We start from the raw sequence: 23,026 nt of genomic DNA, 5'->3' as shown, positions 1-23,026 counted from the left end.
GTTGTACAAAGGGGTGCTGCCTTCCTCTATGATCTGGGGAGATATAACACAGGGTTGTACAGAGGGATGCTGCCTTCCTCTATGATCTGGGGAGATATGGGGAGATATAACACAGGGGTGTACAGGGTTGTACAGAGGGATGCTGCCTTCCTCTATGATCTGGGGAGATATAACACAGGGTTGTACAGAGGGATGCTGCCTTCCTCTATGATCTGGGGAGATATAACACAGGGTTGTACAAAGGGGTGCTGCCTTCCTCTATGATCTGGGGAGATATGGGGAGATATAACACAGGGGTGTACAGGGGTGTACAGAGGGATGCTGCCTTCCCCTATGATCTGGGGAGATATGGGGAGATATAACACAGGGTTGTACAGAGGGATGCTGCCTTCCTCTATGATATGGGGAGATATGGGGAGATATAACACAGGGTTGTACAGAGGGATGCTGCCTTCCTCTATGATCTGGGGAGATATAACACAGGGTTGTACAGAGGGGTGCTGCCTTCCCCTATGATCTGGGGAGATATAACACAGGGTTGTACAGAGGGATGCTGCCTTCCTCTATGATATGGGGAGATATGGGGAGATATAACACAGGGTTGTACAGAGGGATGCTGCCTTCCTCTATGATCTGTGGAGATATAACACAGGGTTGTACAAAGGGGTGCTGCCTTCCTCTATGATCTGGGGAGATATGGGGAGATATAACACAGGGTTGTACAGAGGGGTGCTGCCTTCCTCTATGATCTGGGGAGATATAACACAGGGTTGTACAGAGGGATGCTGTCTTCCTCTATGATCTGGGGAGATATAACAGAGGGTTGTACAGAGGGATGCTGCCTTCCTCTATGATCTGGGAAGATGTTCTCAACCCTCACCCACCCAGTAGACGTCCTGTGTGACTACCCACCTTCAACTTGTTGCCATCATTGACTGCAAGCTTGTCCAAGCCTTGTGTCAACTCTTGGGGGGTAAATCCCTTGAACCGCCTCTTCGGGTTGTCCAATGCCTTGCCAATCCACATGACTACATTCTTTATTGTACCTGGAGGCAATACACATCATCATTGAACAAGACATTTAGATGAGTCTTTCTTTAAAATTAATTATTTATTTATTATTTTACATTTTGTGACTGATTAAATTATATCCTATTTTTTGTTTCATACATTTTTAAAGCCAATTTTTCAAATTATTTTCTTAAACAGATGTTGATATATCAGACACCCATTTTTGGCTACATATGACAATATTGATCTCTATATTTCAAAACTGACATAATGAATAATTAAAACAATTGTAAAAATTCTTTTCGCAAAATTTAATATGGATGAAATGGGTTTAAAAAAGGGGAAACATTCTGAGACGCCAAAACTAAACACGTAATCGCTAGGTTTTAATGGAATCAATCTCATGTCCAGCGGTCGTGAACATGAACAAAGCCTCCCTGCCAGTGTATAAACGTTGTTATTCCCGGGGTATATATGAGCACACATAGTAAGCAGTTGGTTATATGGGGGTGAGCATTCTGTAGATGTACGCTAGAGTGTGCATTAGAAAACGCTTCATGCAAAACACACAGAGGTTCCCGTCACCGGCATGCAAGAGTTATGTAGGGGAGGTAATCCATGTCTGATGAATGATGAAAACTGTGGACTTTGCAGAAAGGATCATTGTAAGGATGTTTACTAGTATTTGTTTTGTTTTTTTACTTGTTTGTTTGTTTGTTTGTTGCTTAACGCCACACTCAGCAATATTCTCGCTATATGATGGCGGCCTATAAATAATTGAGTCTGGACCAGACAATCCAGTGAGTAACATCATGACCATCTATCTGTGCAAAATGACATCAACAAAGTCAGCAAGTCTGACCACCCAGGCTCTTATGACAGGCATGGGTTGCTGAAGACCAATTCTTACACGGATCTTCCTGGCGGAGACAAGCATGGGTTGCTGAAGACCAGTTCTAACACGGATCTTCCCGGGGGGAGACAAACATGGATCTTCCTGGCGGAGACAAGCATGGGTTGCTGAAGACCAATTCTAAAATGGATCTTCCTGGCGGAGACAAGCATGAGTTGCTGAAGACCATTTCTAACACGGATCTTCCTGGCGGAGACAAACATGGATCTTCCTGGCGGAGACAAGCATGGGTTGCTGAAGACCAATTCTAAAATGGATCTTCCTGGCGGAGACAGGCATGAGTTGCTGAAGACCAATTCTAAAACGGATCTTCCTGGCGGAGACAAGCATGGGTTGCTGAAGACCATTTCTAACACGGATCTTCCTGGAGGAGACAAGCATGGGTTGCTGTAGACCATTTCTAACACGGATCTTCCTGGCGGAGACAAGCATGGGTTGCTGAAGACCAGTTCGAACATGGATCTTCCTGGCGGAGACAAGCATGGGTTGCTGTAGACCATTTCTAACACGGATCTTTCTGGCGGAGACAAGCATGGATTGCTGAAGACCAGTTCAAACATGGATCTTCCTGGCGGAGACAAGCATGGGTTGCTGAAGACCATTTCTAACACGGATCTTCCCGGGGGAGACAAGCATAGATTGCTGAAGACCATTTCTAACACGGATCTTCCCGGGGGGAGACAAGCACGAGTTGCTGAAGACCATTTCTAACACGGATCTTCCCGGGGGGAGACAAGCATGGATTGCTGAAGACCATTTCTAACACAGATCTTCCCGGGGGGAGACAAGCATGGATTGCTGAAGACCATTTCTAACATGGATCTTCCTGGCGGAGACAAGCATGGGTTGCTGAAGACCATTTCTAACACGGATTTTCCCGGGGGGAGACAAGCACGAGTTGCTGAAGACCATTTCTAACACGGATCTTCCCGGGGGGAGACAAGCATGGATTGCTGAAGACCATTTCTAACACAGATCTTCCTGGGGGGAGACAAGCATGGATTGCTGAAGACCATTTCTAACATGGATCTTCCTGGCGGAGACAAGCATGGGTTGCTGAAGACCATTTCTAACACGGATCTTCCCGGGGGGAGACAAGCACGGGTCGCTGAAGACCAATTCTAACACGGATCTTCACGGGGGGAGACAAGCACGGGTCGCTGAAGACCAATTCTAACACGGATCTTCCCGGGGGGAGACAAGCATAGATTGCTGAAGACCAGTTCGAGCACAGATCTTCACGGGGGAGACAAGCATGGATTGCTGAAGACCAATTCTAACATGGATCTTCCCCGGGGTAGACAAGCACGGGTCGCTGAAGACCAATTCTAACTTGGATCTTCCCGGGGGGAGACAAGCATGGATTGCTGAAGACCAATTCTAACACGGATCTTCCCGGGGATCCTGTGCACATGAAGGTTGGCACCTCATTAACCCAAGAAGGTAAATTCATTTCCAGCACAGCACCCAGGAATAGTAGAACACATTTTTTGGAAATTATATCATGTGATCACAAAGTTTTAACAGAATAAAAAAAATTTACCCTACAAGAGGGGAAAATCACAAATCATGACAAAGGTAGTAATGAGGTACGTTTCTTGATGATTTTGAAAAAACTGGGCAATGGAAACAGGTGAAGGATAAACCGTAAGCATGAACGTGTGGCAAAACATAACTTCTGTCAGTAAAGATTGGTATTATCAATAAAACACATATCGAATTGATCATGATCCTGAAAGCCTATAGCTTTCACAAACGTCTAAGGTTGAATCAACCTAAATCTCAAAAGCAGGAATGTTTTTGTATATCTTGGCACTGTACAGAAAACATGGCCGCCTTCTTGTATTAGCGAGGTACCCTCCAGTAAACAGGTTCCACCCGGGGTTCTCCCTGTGCAACCTTCCTTAGAACGACGCTTTCCACTTATCTTTGTTGGGGTATTTGCAATTAAATATCAGGGGAGGTAATCCAGGAAGTGCTTCATGGATTGTGACAGAAACGGACTGAATGCATTTCATAATGTTACGTCTAAATGTCAAACAAAGGGAAGATAATCCAGAAAATAGTTGCTGCCAAACAAACAGGCCTATTATTTTCTGTGGGATTAAATATTCTGGTTCTACTTTGAATATGACCCAGACAGGCAGATAATCAGTTATCTGGAATACACTAGTCTGGTGAAGTGAGTGAGTGAGTGAGTTGGGTTTAACGCAGCTTTTAACAGTATTCCAGTTATATCGCGGCGTGTCAGCTTAATGTGGGAGGTTAGCCCGAAGTGATGCAGGTCTCAGACGTTTACCACTTCGGTGAAACCCATGAGCACGGGTATGGTGCTGACAAACCTAGAAACATAATCGGGGCGAACCGGGATTTGAACCCACAATCATAGGTTTCTGGCGTACCCAAAGGACGCAACTCTGCACAGCATCGTGGCGCCTTAGACGACTGGGCCACCCTTGGCCCCCCTTGTCTGGTGAAGACCTTAGAACCTGATTCTTTATTCAAGCAGAGGACATAACCTTGATATATTTCCTAAAACGACACTTTCTTGTGACCAGGCAAGTCCTTAGTATATTCCTAAGAGTGTGTGAGTTGAGTTTGAAGCAGTTTCAAACAGTTTCATCATGACGTGTCAGTTTGATGTTGGAGGAAAACCCCAAATGGCAACGGGTGAAGACACACAAAAGTGCATGGGTATCGTGCTGACAATTTAAGGATCATAATCAGGGTGAATCTATGATTCAAACTCACAATCAGCGGATCCTGGCACATCTAAGGGACACAACTCTGCACCACCCTCTGCTTCTCTATTCCCACAGGATACGTCAACGATCAGATCCAGCTCAAGGCAGAGAGCATGTTCTTACTTGTCCCAAGAGGATTCCAAGAATTCCCAGACACCCCAAAATGTTTCGAAGAAGATTTAGGCTGCTACATGACTGATCATTTGGTGTTCAGTTTGCAGGGGTGGTGGGTTGGACGGCAATATTTAGATAAAAATAATTGTTTCGGAAAAATATTGAAAAAATAATTTTCTTCAGGTTTACCCCAAAAGTTAATTGTTTGCTAAACATGCTGGATGCCCTGAAAAAAATGTGTCGTGAACGAAAAAAAATTGTTGGCTTCGGAGAAAAGGAATTGTATGTCAAGGAGGAGGGACTGAAAAAATATTCTGTTCCAAACACAATCTCAGTAAAATCAGAGTTTTTTCTCTGAATCGATACTTCTCTGTGTCAGTACTTGAGGACACCTTCACAGGAGGTCATGTAAACTTTCAAATCAGCCACTCATGTTCGAGGCTTCTAAATTCTTCATACGAGTGAGCGAAGCATTCAGACAATCATTGTACAACAATGAATCCGCATCATAATATTGCCAAGGATATCTTATATATGTCCAGACACTCCTGAATGCTATGGCATCTCCTACTGATGGTATATTTATATTCTGTGGCAGTTTGTGTTTGCAAAATCCTAGTGAGGCAATAACGATGACCTAGTTACCTCCCAGTGTGGCTCCTATGATGAGCTAGTTACCTCTTTGATGACCTAGTTACCTCCCAGTGTGGCTCCTATGATGAGCTAGTTACCTCTTTGATGACCTAGTTACCTCCCAGTGTGGCTCCTACGATGACCTCATTACCTCCTAGACAACCTAACTACCTCCTAGTGTGGCTCCTATGATGACCTAGTTACCTCCTATGATGACCTAGTTACCTCCCAGTGGTTCCTATGATGACCTAGTTACCTCCCAGTGGTTCCTATGATGGCCTAATTACCTCCTAGTGTCGCTCCTACGATGACCTATTTACCTCCTAGATGACCTAGTAAGCTCCCAGTGTGGCTCTTACGATGACCTAATTACCTCCTATCATGACCTAGTTACCTCCTAGATGACCTATTTACCTCCTAGATGACTAGGTTACCTCCCATTGTGGCTCTTACAATGACCTACTTACCTCCTATCATGACCTAGTTACCTCCTAGATGACCTAGTTACCTCCTAGATGACCTAGTTACCTCCCAGTGTGGCTCCTATGATGACCTAGTTACCTCCTAGTGTGGCTCCTACGATGACCTAACAACGTCCTAGAGTGGCTCCTAAGAAAGGCGTTCACACAGAGGACGACATCGGGGACGACACGCATTTACCGTAATTTGACCTACTTTTCTGTGAAAAGATCAGGGTCTGACCTGTTTCGTCGATAAGTTTGCTGTTGTCTTCTTCCTCAACGATGTAGGCCAAGGTCAACATCGCCAACACTCGCAGCATGTCGTCGTTCATGTTGATAAATGGCATGATGACCTGCAATCAAACATGAACATTGTGCTTAAAAAGACAGGTATCGGAACACCATTGCAATAGTCCATTCCACAAGATCTCCTGTGATGCTGTTAGCTTTCACGTGACAAAGGAAATGCTATCTGGCTACTCAAATTGCAACATCGTCCTATTCTGTGTCAATAGTGAGTGAGTGAGTGAGTGAGTTGGGTTTAACACCACTTTGAACAGTTATTCAGGTAGGGCTGGGACGGGTAACTCAGTTACTTGGGTCGGGTGGGTACTGAGTTGGACCCGGGTACCCACAGGACTACCTGGACCCGTGGTTAGTCACTTGATATATTGTTTAATGACAAAAATTATCTGGAACTCCATGGTTACACTATAAGGGACTAGTGTTTGCATTTCTTTCTGAATCTGCACACATTCCTTCTGACTTTAAATGTTTGAATAAAGATAAAACTTCAGTCAACTTCAGTGTACGCATGACCAGATCAATTTATAAGTGTATCTAAATACATTTTGTCCAGGGCTACAGTCAAACTATTTCCAATCGGACATTGTGTACCGGTCTCTACAGCGTGTACCCAGGTAGGGTCGGGTAACAGGGTTGTTGGTACCTGGGTAGTAAATGGAGTGAGTGAGTGAGTGAGTGACTGAGTGAGTGAATGAGGTTTTTACGCCGCTTTTAGCAATATGCCAGCAATATCAGGGCGGGGGACACAAGAAATGGGCTTCACACATTGTACCCATGTCGGGAATTGAACCTGGGTCTTCAGTGTGACGAGCGAACGCTTCTGACGCAATAAGCCAGATCACTTGTTTGGAGTTGCTGATTTTGTTGATCAGCGTGCCAAGATGCCGGGCAACATTACCCAGACATGGTCATGGTGGATTTTACAATAATTTTCTAAAGAGTCTCATGAAATAAAACTTTTAACGAAAATACAAACGGTGTAAAATATAAAATATACAAATCAGTAAATATACCTAATGTTTGTGCTACTGTGATAATTAATAACATGAAATATGAAAAGATGCAATTTTCCCCCAACTTTTACTCTCGAAGTATAAAACGAAGTATTATCGCTTGCACCCACCTCAGCTGTTTTGTTTTCTTTAAAAAAGCCCTTCACGTTGGGGTTCCGGGCTATGTTGTGGAGGATGCTCATGGACGCCTTCATCACATAAAATACATTCTGAAACACAATATGGTGTTCTGAAGTGATCTTAGCACTGAGATGATCATAACTCAGATATCTTAACATACATTTACGACAGTCGTAGCGCTAAGGTGGTCATAACTCCTATACCTTAACATACACTTACAACAGTCGTAGCGCTAAGGTGGTCATGACTCCCTTACCTTAACATAGACCTATGACAGTCGTAGCGCTAAGGTGGTCATAACTCCCATACCTTAACATACACTTACGACAGTTGTAGCGCTAAGATGAACATGACTGCCATACCGTAACATACACTTACGACAGTGGTAGCGCTAAGGTGGTCATAACTCCCATACCTTACCATACACTTATGACAGTCATAGCGCTAAGATGATCATGACTGCCATACCTTAACATACACTTACGACAGTGGTAGCGCTAAGGTGGTCATGACTCCCATACCTTAACATAGACTTACGACAGTCATAGCACTAAGATGGTCATAACTCCCGTACCTTAACATACATTTACGACAGTCTTAGCGCTAAGGTGGTCATGACTGCCATACCTAAACATACATTTACGACAGTCGTAGCGCTAAGGTGGTCATAATTCCCATACCTTAACATACACTTACGACAGTCGTAGCGCTAAGGTGGTCATAACTCCCATACCTTACCATACACTTACGACAGTCGTAGCGCTAAGATGATCATGACTGCCATACCTTAACATACACTTACGACAGTGGTAGCGCTAAGGTGGTCATGACTCCCATACATTAACATAGACTTACGACAGTCATAGCACTAAGATGGTCATAACTCCCATACCTTAACATACACTTACCACAGTCGTAGTGCTTTGACAGTTGTTTTGTACAACGGCACCCAGATCAGAACAACCTTTCACAAACTTTGACTGTCCAATGAAATGAACAAGCAGTTGACACTGTCATTCGGAATATCCCATGTTAACCTTTTTGAGGTTGCATAATTAGAAAAGACATTCCGACTGTCACTTTCCTGATCTGGTGAGCTGTGCTCTGTTTGGGACCCATAATGGGATTTCATCACATTGCTTAGCAGTAGAAGGCCTGGAACTTACTTCAACCATTCCGTTTTGATTATAACCATGCCATTGCAGGGGTCGATTTAAGTGCAGGCCCACTGGCCCATAGCCTGTCAACCGGCTTCAGTAGCAGAGGGCCATTTGGTTAGCCTAGTGGTCAAAGTGTTCACTCATCATGCTGAAAACCTGGGTTCGATTCCCGACATGGGTACAATGTGTGAAGCCCATTTCTGGTGTCCCCCGCCGTGATATTGCTGGAATATTGCTAAAAGCGGCGTAAAACCATACTCAGTCGCTCACTCACTCACTCACTCACTCACATACAAGGGACTTCAATTGGCCCGTCCCTGGAACTGGTTCACAAATATCCTTGTGGGAATCAAACTTGGTCTTCGGTGTGACAAGCGAACACTGCAGCCTCTAGACTACCCTACCATCCTTACTGAGATTTGAATTAATGAGGTTTCCCTGTACATGTATTTTCATGAATAAATAACACAGGATTTGGATCTCCTATGATGGATGTCCTTAGTGGAAAAAACCCAATACAGTTGCATGGATCGATGCTCATGATGTCAATCACTGGATTGTCTGGTCCAGGCTAGATTATTTACAGACTGCTGCCATATAGCTGAAATATTGCTGAGTGCGACATTAAACAAGAAACAAGAATAACATGTCTTAATGTTGGAGAATCAAGGGAGACAACTCATGTTACCACAACTGAAGTGCCCCGTTTCAACAACGAATGAAACAACTTTTGCCATTGATGCAGACACTTTTGTATTTCTTGTAATGGTTGATTTCTTGAAATAGAAATAATTCAGTAAGCCTATGAAAAAATGCCATCCAGTTGTAAAAAACATTATGTTGATACACTATTCTATGACTCTTGGATCATTTACTCAGGAAGCTTTCCTTCAAATATTTCATCGGCTTTTTCTCAGCTAAACTTGTGCAATCAGTTTATTATCTATTTTATGAAGTTGACATCACGCCTGCAGCTCTCAAGCATTTGACATCATATTCACACATTTTTATCACAAATCAAGCTCTTTAATCACTGCAGGAAATTTTAGGCATTCATTAGAAGAAAGCTTAAAAAACAATCTTCCCGGTATGTTGCAAGAAAATACAATGTGGGACTCACTAACATTGAAAACAAACAGAAATTCTGAGAATCTGCAAAAAAACTCAACTAGACAGCTCCACAATATTGCTGATTGCGGTTAAAATCATTTTCGCCAGAGGGTACCTTGATTCCAAGGTTATCCGTCAGAAGTCTGATTTAAGACCACCCACCAGAGCTTTGTTCCGTAAAACACCCACCAGAGCTTTGCCCTAGACCTCCCACCAGAGCTTTGCCCCTAGACCACCCACCAGAGCTTTGCCTCTAGACCACCCACCAGAGCTTTGTTCCGTAAAACACCCACCAGAGCTTTGCCCCTAGACCACCAACCAGAGCTTTGCCCCTAGACCACCCACCAGAGCTTTGCCCCTAGATTACCAACAAGAGCTTTGCCTCTAGACCACCCACCAGAGCTTTGCCCCAAGATTACCCACCAGAGCTTTGCATCTAGACCACCCACAAGAGCTTTGCCCTTGATCTGAAGGGGCCCTATGGTCTCTGGACAAAGGCTCAAACACAATCTCGCCCATTGATATCTCATCTCTTACCTTGCTGTGTATGTTTGTAATGTAGGGTTTGTGACTACAGTTGAGTGACAGGAGACGTACAGCATCTGCCTCCGCTAAATTCTGAAGCATAAATTACATAACAATAACAGATCAGATCGGATGGGTACTGAGATGGAGTGCGGTACCCACAGGATTACCCGGACCCATGTTGAACAGCAAAAATTATCTAGAACTCTATGGTTTCACCATAAGTGCCTAATGTTCGCATTTCTTTCTGACTATGATGACATGCAACATCCAAGTCTGTGAGCCTGACCACCCGATCCTGTTAGTCGCCTCTTACGACAAGCATAGTCCCCCTTTACGACCAGCATAGGTTGCTGGGGATGTATTCTAACCCAGAATCCCCCTGGTATGACCAGCATAGGTTGCTGGAGATGTATTCTAACCCGGAATCCCCCTGGTACAACCAGCATAGGTTGCTGGGGATGTATTCTAACCCGGAATCCCCATGGTACGACCAGCATAGGTTACTGGGGTCGTATTCTAACCCGGAATCCCCCTGGTACAACCAGTATAGGATGCTGGGGATGTTTTCTAACCTGGAATCCCCCTGGTACAACCAGCATAGGTTGCTGGGGATCGAATCTAACCAACAGTCACTGTAAGGCACCCTGTTGGCGATACTCTTACCCTGGCCAGCAAGTCGCTGGTGTCGGAGTAGTTCCACGTGGTGTTGTAGGTGTAGTAGGCGGGGAACCAGATTTCATCGTTCTTGAAGATACCAATTGTGTTCAGGCTTTTCAGCATCTTGATTGTGATTTCTGTAAAACACATACTTGTCATGACCATTTTGATAAGTCAAATCCTGTGAATCAGAATATGACTTTGTCACCACTTTGAGTTTAACTACAACAAATCTGGACTTGCCCGTTGAGCGCATCCTACTGTCACATGGCCCTGGATTATCCTACATCAGTCATACCTCCATCTTATCCCACCTCTACCCACCTGCATATCCCACCTCAACCTACCCGTATATCCAACCTCTACCCACCTGCATATCCAACCTCTACCCACCTGCATATCCAACCTCTACCCACCTGCATATCCAACCTCTACCCACCTGTATATCCAACCTCTACCCACCTGCATATCCAACCTCTACCTGACTGCATATTCAACCTCTACCTGACTGCATATCCCATCTCTACCCACCTGTATATCCCACCTCTACCTACCAGCATATCCAACCTCTTCCTGACTGTATATCCAACCTCTACCTACATGTATATCTTACCTCTATTACCTGCATATCCAACCTCTACCCACCTGCATATCCAACCTCTACGTGACTGCATATCCAACCTCTACCTGACTGCATATCCCACCTCTACCTATGTGCATAACCAAACCTCTACCCACCTGTATATCCCACCTCTACCCACCTCTACCGACCTGCATATCCCACCTCTACCCACCTCTACCAACCTGCATATCCCACCTCTACCCACCTCTACCGACCAGCATATCCCACCTCTACTGATCTGCATATCCCACCTTTACCCACCTCTACCGACCTGCATATCCAACCTCTACCCACCTGTATATCCCACCTCTACCAACCTGCATATCCCACCTCTGCCCACCTCTACCGACCAGCATATCCCACCTCTACTGATCTGCATATCCAACCTCTACCTGACTGCATATCCCACCTCTACCCACCTGCATATCCCACCTCTACCCACCTGCATATCCCACCTCCACCCACCTGCATATCCCACCTCTACCGACCTGCATATCCTGCCTCCGCGATGGCGTCCCCGATCTGCTTCCTCTGTGAGGTGTAGTCCCAGTAGAAGTCGCCGAGCATCTTCTGGAGCCGCATGCCCTCCCCGCGGTGGTAGTCCTCCAGCTTCCCCAGCTCCCCCACGATGGACTTGGTCTTCTCAATCACCTCCTCGAGCGGCAGGTTCCGCAGGTTCTTCCTGTCTTCCACCACAGTGCCGTTAATCTGCAACACAGCAAGGGTCCGCTTCATGTTCTATAGTACAAGAACGAAGGGTACTTTGGGGGCAAAGAATCGGTATAATTTGTGACTTTTGTTACATTGACTGGTGTAGGGCAACTCTGTCTGCCAAGGTTTAGATGTGAAAGTCTCATCCCTTAGTTATTCAAGATTTTCAGTCACCAAAAACTTGTTGACCGATCATTGCAAACATCTGTCAAACAGTCAGGTCTCACAAAATATCATGCTATTTATAGCACGGTTGGGGCTTTAAAGTTTTCTGCATGGAGACTGGTTCCTGGATGTATTTCTGTTACGTCTACTTTCTTAAATAGAGAGATAAAATGAGAAATGAGCAAAACCATTAGAAATCTGGTAGAAGTTGTCAGATGGGTTCATTCTAAAGAGAGTGAGTGAGTGAGTGAGTATGGTTTTACGCCGCTTTTAGCAATATTCCAGCAATATCACGGCGGGGGACACCAGAAATGGGCTTCACACATTGTACCCATGTCAGTAATCGAACCCAGGTCTTCGCTGTGACGAGCGAACGCTTTAACCACTAGGCTACCCGACCGCCCCCATACTAAAGAGAAGGAGACTTTGTACACAACAAAACATTATTGACTTACAGGGGAAGCTAAAATGCATAAAAGGCTTATTTAAGAGGTTGTCAGGAGTTGTTTTTCTAATATTTGAAGTTGCGGTCAGGTAGCCTAATGGTTAAAGCATTCGCTCGTCACGCCGAAGACCGGGGTTCGATTCCCGACATGGGTACAATGTGTGAAGCCCATTTCTGGTGTCTCCCGCCGTGATATTGCTGGAATATTGCTAAAACCATACTCACTCACTCACTCACTCACTCACTCACTCACTCACTAATATTTGAAAGTGAGCAAGTCTTTAACACAAGCTGAATGTTTTCAGGAGTTGTAGATAAAGGCAGCTGGGACATTGTCTTGGGTCACGGACATAGTTAGATATTCTTTCCAAACTAAACAAGCAAAAAAATGAAAAAAAAAGAATTTTCCTGATCGGTTTGATTATTATTCAGCCTATCATTTGGCTTGTTTATATTTGCAAATACAGATCATATCAAAGGTATATTGAACAAGTAGTCAGACTTGATGAGTTTATTCATTCCATGTCATTGTACCACAACAAGGTGGCTTGTTCATGTTTTATCAATCACACAGTTGGAACATTGCCGAGTGCAGCATCAAACAAACAAACAAACAAACAAACAAACAAACAAACAAACAAACAAACAATCAAAAAAAAAGTGCATAGTTATAAGCCCAAATAAAGAGCTACCATACCTGTGCCTGTGCCTGGTTTTCATTGGCTGCCGCTGAATGACTGTGATTGGATGATGCATGTGATGAGGCTTGATGCTGATTGGTTGAGGAAGAGTGTTGATTGGATGAGGATGCCGTCTTGGCTTCTGACTGCCCCCCACCATCTTGTGAATTCATAATGTCTACGGGGTCTTGTACACTAACCGGACCATCTGTGAAGAAAACACACTCCATGAATAAAATACTGATGTGATTAATTAAACCAATCAATACTACCCACATACTCACTACCTAATTGCCAAAATATTACCTTATGTTTATCTAACTAGAATTTAAAAAAAAAGATTAAAGTGGGGTACTCTTGTGCTGGCACCTGGCAACCTGGCAACTAATCACTCCAATTCATGGCCTAGCCATATTGCAACACCTGCGGTGGGTGGGTAGTGACTGGGGTTGTTTTTATTTTAATTGGATATTTTTGGGGGGGATGGGGTGGGGACTAGTCAGGCAGTGACATACAAATACAGTTTACAGAGACGACCAGTCCTTGTTATATCCCCTTAAAGATGAGCACAAGGCAGTGCAATAACATCTTCCATCTCTAAAGTTTGTTTTGTTTATTTGTGTATTTAACGCCACACTTAGCAATATTCCAGCTATATGACGGCGATCTGAGAATAATTGAGTGTGGACCAAACAATCCAGTGATTGATAAATGAATGCCGGCCACCTCTGTGGTCAAGGGGATAGAGCATCTTCCCAGAGAGCGGAAAGTCGGTGGTTCTATATCTAACCTCCTCATGCCATGACCCCCACAAGATTGGGCCCGTGAAGATCCGGGGTAGAATAGGTCTCCACCGCCCATGATTGCTGTAAAAGGCAATTATGCGAACGGGATCGGGTGGTCAGGCTCGCTGACATGGTTGATGCATGTCATCATATCCCAAATGCGTGGATTGATGCTCATGATGTCAGTTACTGGGTTGTCTGGTCCAGACTCGATTATTTACAGACCGCCGTCATATAACTGGAATATTGCGACAACAAACATGATCGGGGGATCAGGCTTGCTTGATGCATGTCATCGAAACCAATTGCATGGATCGATGCTCACGATGTCCATCACTGGATTGTCTGGTCCAGACTCAATAATTTACTGCCGTCATATAGCTGAGTGTGGCGTTAAACAACAAACAAACAAACAAACAAACAAACAGTATTATCTTGGTGAGTCAGCTTAGACTGTGGGAAAGCCACAAATAACACACAAGCAACTAGCACATTTCACCAGTGAAAGAACATGTCGTGTAGACTAAAGAACATGTCGTGTAGACTTGCTCATCCTCTAACAAACCCAGCTTGTGGACCTGGCTGATTATAACTAAAATATAACAATCGCTACAACACAACTGCAATGTTATCACAATATTTGCTTAAATACCGATTTCTGACCTTATTCAGTACAAAATGTATGTCAGTAGTTAATACAGATCTAAACTTCAGTAGATGTTGTGGTGTAGTGGACAGGGAGTCTACCTGGAAACACACACACACACACACACAGACACACACACACACACAGACACACACACACACACACACACACACACACACACAGACAGAGACCTACACACACACAGACAGACAGACACACACACACACAGAGACCTACACACACACACAGACCTACACACACACACACTAACACACACACACCAACACACACACACACACACCAACACACACACAGACCTACACACACCAACACACACACACACACACCTACACACACACAGACACAGACCTACACACACACAGACCTACACACCTACACACACACACACACACACACACACACAGAGAGACAGACAGACCTACATACACACACACACACAGAGACACACACACACACACACACACACAGACAGACAGACCTACACACACACACACACACACACACACACACACACACACACACACACACACACACAGACAGACCTACACACACACACACACACACACACACACAAACACACACACACACACACACACACACACACACACACACACACACACACACACACACAGACAGACAGACCTACACACACACACACACACACACACACACACACACACACACACACGCAGAGTTGGCATAAGAACCAGTGAGCTGTTGCCTGCAGTACATGACAAGGTGGATCAACCCTGATATACTGATGATATACTGACCTACAACAAGCTGGGACTACACAGGTCGACCTGCATGCAGTACTCCACACAGAATAATAAACACGGAATTAATTCCACCGTCGTCCAGAAAAAATCCTTTCTACCAACACCTGATCTACCACGGGACAGAGACCAAGAGGGAAGCAAACATTGTCACCAAGGACGCAGTGTTTACTCCAGCAGAATGCCGTCAAACAGTTGACAATACCCCATGGCTGACTGCTTCCATACACTTCTCTACACACAACAACGGAGAAGAATTCCCCTCTCTGGTCACTGTGAACTTACCCAATACATCCATCAAAGTCTTTGAAGTGTAATTGTCGGCTAAATTGCCTCAGTGATCATCGTCATGTTGACTGGTCGGTTATTTGATTATTATCTTTTCGTGACTTACATCACTTGAGTGTAAAGATCAGATTGCAAAATCTGTTACGACAATCCTGATTGCAGGTTTTGTTGCACATGTGGTGCTGGATAAAAAATAATTCTCTTTGTCCGCAGCGGTATCACGTTTTATTTGTTCTATCTGTTTTTATCGCTGTGATAGCAATATTTCAGCTATATGACTGCAGTCTGTAAATAATTGACTCTGGACCAGAGAATCCAATGACTGATATTATGAGCATCGATCCAGGCCATGAGGGCACGATGAAGCTCAATAAAGTCACAGTAAGTGAGTGTGGTTCTGTGTTGCTTTTAGCAATATTCCAGCAATATCAACGGAAATGAGCTTCACACAATGTACCCATGTTGGGAATCGAACCCAGGTTTTCAGCATGATGAATGAACACTTTGACCACTCGGCTACCCAACTTGCTCCTGCTACTGAAGCCGGTTAGATGTACATTTCACACTCGACAATGGTTGTAAGTGTTGACAAAGAGAAATAGAAGGATTTTTGATGATCAAAGAGAATCTCATCCTTGTGTTTTATTCAATATCAAATATATCAACACTCATAAATAACAGTTATCAATCACTATTTAACTTTTATAAACGCGTGCTGATATATTTGATATCAAAGGACAGTATCTGGGTAAGATTCCCCATTTATCCTGAATCCCAATCAATAATGTGTAAAGGTGAGAATGATAATTGGAATGCAATCAGATCCACTGGTCGGGGAACAAATAAAACCACATTTGAGCAGCAACTAGCTATAGTACCTGGATTCCTGCAGTATATAAATGTTCAATAATATAATATTATATAGAAGTAGGCTTTTCGATGGAATTAAATTCTTTCAGTGATTTAGTTTTTCAAATCTATTTATAACCAGTAACCCATTTGGGATTTCCCTTTTCACAGACCAGTAGCCAATATATTCACACATGCAGAGAAAAACATTCATAATTGGGGATTTGTGATAATAAATACTTTATCATCCCAAACTGGGTCCCACAGGAGATATCACTTGGATGAGATCAAGCGATATCTACACTGTTTATATTGCTGCAATGAAATTACATCACAATGGTTTGCAGACCATTGTGACGTCACTGGTTATCATGACGTCACAATCAAATGACATCACTAATGGCTCTGCTACTGAAGCTGTTTGCAGTACTTTTTACACTGAAGACACTGCTAATTACTGTCTACAAATTGAAAAAGTTGAAAGAATGATGTTGGATGATAAATAAAATCTCACACTCGTGTCTTTTGATATCAAATATATCAACCCTCGTTGATAAACGTGGCAAAAATCCTCGGCAAGCCTCGGAATTTTTCCGCTTTTATCAACTTGTGTTGATATATTTGATATCAAAAGACACTCGGGTGAGATTCTCAATTAAAAACGATTAAAAAGCATTGAAATAAATCTATGACTTAAATGAATTTGATTTTGGTTTAAAAAAATATTTTTTTGTCAGTTTTCTTATCAATCATTTTCAAAATTCTATAAACATGAACTGCAAGGAGGGACAAGTATATGTTGGACTGGAGTGTTGGATGCTTGACCTAATGAGCAAGTGTGTTAGTGGAGATAGCCCCTCCATTAAGTCTCTCGGTCCAGCCACTTTAACTCAGACCACTTGACTTGAGACCAATTGACTCCAGCTAAAGTACTGCTCCACTCACAAGTGGGGCTCCACAAGGTGAATGGGCTAAGAATTCACAAATTTCAGATTATAGTTAAAATTTGTTTGAATTGAAGTTAGAGAAAATTCAACTTTTGAAAATTCAAAATACCCTTAAAACCAATCTAAAATATTGAACTTTTTTTTTTTAGTTTGATGACATTATTCATAGAATTAAATTGAGAATGCATAAACAAAAAGCTAAAACTAGTAATACAAGTTTGATACATATGAAGACAGGGTTTTTGTCCATACTGATATAAACTGGTTCCACTGTTGTCTCATCTAACTAGCTTGACACTTTTAGCCAACAGGTGACAACCAAGAGAGGAGGTTTGGTTGGTTGGTTTGTTGTTTAACGCTGCACTCAGCAATATTCCAGCTATATGACGGCAGTCTGTAAATAATCGAGTCTGGACCAGACAATCCAGTGATTGATATCATGAGCATCGATCCACGCAATTGGGATGGATGACTGTGCATCAACCAAGTCAGTGAGCCTGACCACCTGATCCCGTTAGTAGCATCTTATGACAAGCATAGTCGCCTTTTACAGCAAGCATGGGTTGCAGAAGACCTATTCTTCACGGGTCCCAAAGAGGAGGTACAAAGCTATACCTGGTTATAGCGCAAATACACAGCATTTTTATACAAGTGTACATAAACTGGCAGACTGTCTACACTTGAAAGTTGATTTTGGCGATAAAAATTAACAAACTGCTCTGCTGCTTTGGCGAGAACAATTTAAAAAACAAACGAAAATAAACCTTCAAGTAATCACTCTTTGATTTCATACCAAGGACCAACGAAATCTATAAGTGTTATCTAATCATGGCCGTCAAGAAATCATCCATTCCCTACTACTTGTTTACATAGACAGGAACTCCAAACTAAAGCTTAGTCTCTGAAAATTTATAAAATTATATAATATTGATCGAAACAAACAATCCATTTAAATTGAAAAGGAGCCCTAGTTAGACTGGAGAACCTGTGGAAAATTTAGACTTGCTTCAAATTTGGCTATAGGATTACAGTAAGAGCTCGGCGGAAGGGAAAATAATGTGGTTCAGGGACTGTGAGACAGACAAACAGGGACCTGTCATACATTGATATTGGTACAATATGGATTCCGCCCCTCAATCTGACCCATGTGGAGCCTCCATCATGACCGGTTTAGCCAGTCCGGTCCCTCTCAGTCTGCTCCCCTGCACAAGTCACCAGTCATCAAGATGAACTGGAGGGTGTATATGGTCCTGCTCTGTGCCATACTCTGTTTGGCATCATGTGTTTCAGCACAAAGGCAAAGAGGTAATCGCAGAAATCCAGGAAATCGCCAGAACCGACCAAACCGACCGAACCGACAGAACCGACCAAACCGGCAAAACCGCCCAAATCGTCGTGGAAATGGTGGTCGAAGAGGTGGGAGTCCTTCCTCTAGCCAGGGCAATAACAGAGGCTCTTCGGTCCCGCTTCCAACGAACTCGACCGAGTGCGAGGTGATCCAAGTACCCATGTGTCGAGGTATGATCGGATATCGCCACACCCGTCTTCCCAATCAGTTTGGACATACCACCCAGCTCCAGGTCTACCGCGCCCTGGAATACATGTGGGCTTTCATGGACATCGGATGCTCTGCTGATTTCCGAACAACCGCATGCGGCTACCATTTGCCCAAGTGCACCCCAGGTCAAACCGCCCTGCAGTTACCCTGTAAAGAGACTTGCAACCGCGCACGCAAATGTAAGGTGAGGATGAGGCAGTTGCAGTCCCAGTGGCCATCTCAGTTCCAGTGCAGGAGTCTTCCATCACATCGGCAACGGAACTGTGTCCCGCCCAAACAGAGAGTCCCCTCCTGCCACCAGCGCCATCTTACTTGCGAGCAGAACCCCATCGCCTTGTGCCAGAACCTGACCTTCTCCCAAGGGTCTCTGCCCAACATGTTCCTGCAGTGCAACGTGGATGAGATCGAGAACGAGATGCAACAGTTTCAGGACCTGCTGAGGACCAACTGTTCCCCTCACCTCCGATTCTTCATGTGTGGGATATACATGCCGTATTGTGTCAGAGCAGAGACTCCCTTTGCTCTGCCATGTCGGGAAATTTGCGAGGGTGTGCGCCGGAGCTGTGAGAGAGCTTATCGTCGCCTGTCCAATGGTCTCCCTTGGCCAAGTAAGTTTCAGTGTCATCGTTACCCACAATCAACCAATGTGCAGCAAGTGTGCGCCTCCCCCTCCGATGTTGTGCTCCGTACTCCGGAGCCAGAACCAGAACCGGATGGTACTACAAGACGACCACGGCGACAACGAGTTACCCCACGCACTAACAACTAATGACCTTGCCTACTAGGTGACTATAAACATGAGAAGATGAAATATATGATACTGATATTTGACGAACTTTGCCATTCATGGAACAATGTCTTTAGGTGACTTATTGACATGTATCATGTTTATTGTAAATTCAGAAACAAACAAACTGTGTTAGTGTTGCCTCAGAAACAAAAACATCTTGTACAGTGTGAATTCAGAAACAAACAAAACCTCATTACAGTGTTGCCTTAGAAACAAACACATTATATACAGAGTGAATTCAGTTACAGTGTTTCAGTACAGTGTTTCAGTTACAGTGTTTCTTTAGAAGGAAACAAATCTACCTATGACTAAACCTATGACCATGACCATGACGTCATCTTACATTTTAATCCTTGGACCGTAACGAGCAGACTGGAGACTGGAGATTTTAACTTTCAACACCTTTACAAGGGAATTATGCAACATAGCATCGTCAACGTTTACGGTCTGTATGCACTGTGTTTCTTCCCCTGCCCATGAATACATATGGCTGATACGGTGTGGAGAAGTGAAATCTTCTCTAAGCAAGGGAGTTAACTGACTGTAAAAGTCCAGTTTCCAGATGGATGGAATTTCTGGGCTCAATCGTAGTGCCACCAGTGGCTATCATGAGTTATGCCCTTCTATGTCCCTACTATTGACCAATCAGATTACACCTTTCATATCACTTGCATTTGCTTCAAACAAAACGGCAGCACCTGGTCAAGACGATCTGATTGATAATCAAAATTTATAATTAAACGGGTCTCACATCGTCCCGAGCAAACTCATGTGAGCACCTTGATTTAAAACATTAAAAGATTTGGAAAACATCTGTTGACGCTAAGTTGATGGAATACATGCTTTACAAATCCTGCAATTGACCAAAATCTGCATGGCATTTTACAAACCAGATGTAGATTTTGTTTGAACTATGCACAGGCTCGTTAGTCCAGCCAAAATATAACTCCATAATTGCAGCCTAGCTCGGCAATGGTGGAACCTGGACTTTTGTAGTCAGTTAACTGCCTTACCTTGGGATAGACTAAGGCTGTGTATCGGTAAAATGGGATATATCACTGTATTGTGATATGCACTGGGATTTATTGGGAGCTAAAGTGCTTGACAGAGATTGATACAGGGGAGATAACAACTTGAGAGGAAAATCACATGATCATTTACGCCAATGTGTGAATCAATTTGTAGGGGAAACATTTGTGAACGACCTTGCACACAACTTAACATATGTCATTTGAGGGATTCAGAGTACCTAAATATCCTATTTCATTTGTCAACAGCTTGTCTTGAGAGGCGACTTATGGGATCGAGTCAGGCTCTCGCTGACTTGGTTGATGCATGCCATCGACCCCAATTGCGTGGATCGATGCTCATGATATTAATCACTTATATTGTCTGTTCCAGACTCGATTATTTACAGACCGCCATCATATACCTGGAATATTGCTGAGTGCGGGGTTAAACAACAAACAAACAAACATTGTTACCAGATGAATTGCTAAATGATAAAATATTGTATTTGACTAGAATTGACAAGTACTGACAGGCATTGACAAGCATTGACAGGCTTTGACCGGCATTGACCTCAGCTTACCAAATTATACACTTGACTGTAAAACTATTTGTATGACAATGTTGTGACAATATTTTACATGTTTGTTACTGGCAATGTAGTAAACAATTTGTTTAGTAATGTAGTAAACAATTTGTTTAGTAACATATTGTTATAGCAGTTTTTATTTGTAAATAAAAAGTATATACCAAATCTTTGTCTTTTCTCTAATTATTTGTTTTTTCTTTTACATGGTACATTTTACATATTCCATTCTCAAACCATAACTGGGGCGTGGGTGGCCCAGTTGTCTAAGGCGATGCACTTCTCTGTGCAGAGTTGTGTCCCTTGGGCACGCCAGAAAGCTATGAATGTGGGTTTGATTCCTGGTTTGCCCTGATTATGTTTTAGGTTTGTCAGCACCATACCCGTGCTCGTGGGTTTCACCAAATTGGTAAACAACTGAGACCTGCATCATATCAGGCTTTCCTACCACATTAAGCTGACACGCTGTGATATAACTGGAATACTGTTAAAAGCAGCATCAAACCCAACTCACTCACTCACTCACTCAAACAATACTGTGACACCCTAGTCTCTCATTGCTTATGTGACCCATGAAGACCCGTATGTCAGAAGAGGCGACTTATATATACGGGATCGGGAGGTCAGGCTCGCTGACATCAATCACTGGATTGTCTGGTCCAGACTCGATTATTTCTGACCGCCATCATATAGCTGGAATATTGCTGACAAACAAACCAACAAACACAACTCGAACACTCGTCATTGTTCAATTGAAATGTCCTTGATGAACTCTGGCCCCAGATGTCAGTGCTCCAGGCAATGTAGTGAATGTTCTGCTCCAGTAGCCTTTGTAAACAAAACACTGGATGACTCGATCATTATTATTGGCCTAATTTTCGATTCCCTGCCTAATCAAATAACTGCCATTACAAACTGAGCGAGAGGAGTACTCTGGGAAGTACAGGGAAGTACATCCAGTGTGGAGCTGCTGCTGCTGCTGCAGGAGGATATATACCACACTTGGATGACCTACACATTTCACATTACGCTGATTAAACAGCCGGGGAATATTAAATATTATCCCACAGCCTAGTGTGCTCTGAAGTCCCAGGCGGGTGATTATGTGTGTGTTAGTGTGTTACCGCCCTCTCAACAACACAAGTAGATGCTAGTAGATCTACCTCATCAGCCTAGTGATGGAGACTGACAACAGGAAGGGTTCCGGTTCGAACTTAGGGGACACCACAGCAGAGCTCTACACAACTTTTTGAGCAAGTTTTTACTCTAGGGTTTCTATTTTAATTGGTATTAATACACTTTTTCATTGGGTAACCAATATTCTTTTTCACACATCCATTCATCAGTCTATTGGATTTTTCCCAAAATGAATAAACATT

General features: G+C 43.5%; 2 protein-coding genes across 3 annotated transcripts in view; one reads left to right on the top strand and one right to left on the bottom strand.

The window, feature by feature from the left end:
• Positions 1-23,026, bottom strand: part of LOC124150321 — a 221,545-nt gene that overhangs the window by 17,790 nt on the left and 180,729 nt on the right. For both annotated transcript variants that reach the window (XM_048380877.1, XM_048380876.1), the window contains exons 2-8: positions 13,411-13,601; positions 11,881-12,100; positions 10,777-10,907; positions 10,123-10,203; positions 7,306-7,404; positions 6,118-6,229; positions 913-1,046 (exon numbers count right to left, since the gene is read on the bottom strand). In XM_048380877.1, the coding sequence (XP_048236834.1) occupies positions 913-1,046; positions 6,118-6,229; positions 7,306-7,404; positions 10,123-10,203; positions 10,777-10,907; positions 11,881-12,100; positions 13,411-13,566 (933 nt within the window). In that variant the 5' untranslated portion in view covers positions 13,567-13,601. The remainder of the gene's footprint in view (positions 1-912; positions 1,047-6,117; positions 6,230-7,305; positions 7,405-10,122; positions 10,204-10,776; positions 10,908-11,880; positions 12,101-13,410; positions 13,602-23,026) is intronic.
• Positions 18,885-21,815, top strand: LOC124150322 (frizzled-2-like). Its single transcript, XM_046522302.2, has one exon. The coding sequence runs from the start codon at positions 18,932-18,934 to the stop codon at positions 20,030-20,032; it is 1,101 nt and encodes a 366-aa protein (XP_046378258.2). The 5' UTR covers positions 18,885-18,931; the 3' UTR covers positions 20,033-21,815.

This window comes from Haliotis rufescens, unplaced genomic scaffold (assembly GCF_023055435.1).
Source record: "Haliotis rufescens isolate VD_foot unplaced genomic scaffold, xgHalRufe1.0.p SCAF_33, whole genome shotgun sequence".
Taxonomy (NCBI): Eukaryota; Metazoa; Mollusca; class Gastropoda; order Lepetellida; family Haliotidae; genus Haliotis; species Haliotis rufescens.
This window is presented reverse-complemented; position numbering and strand designations above follow the sequence as displayed.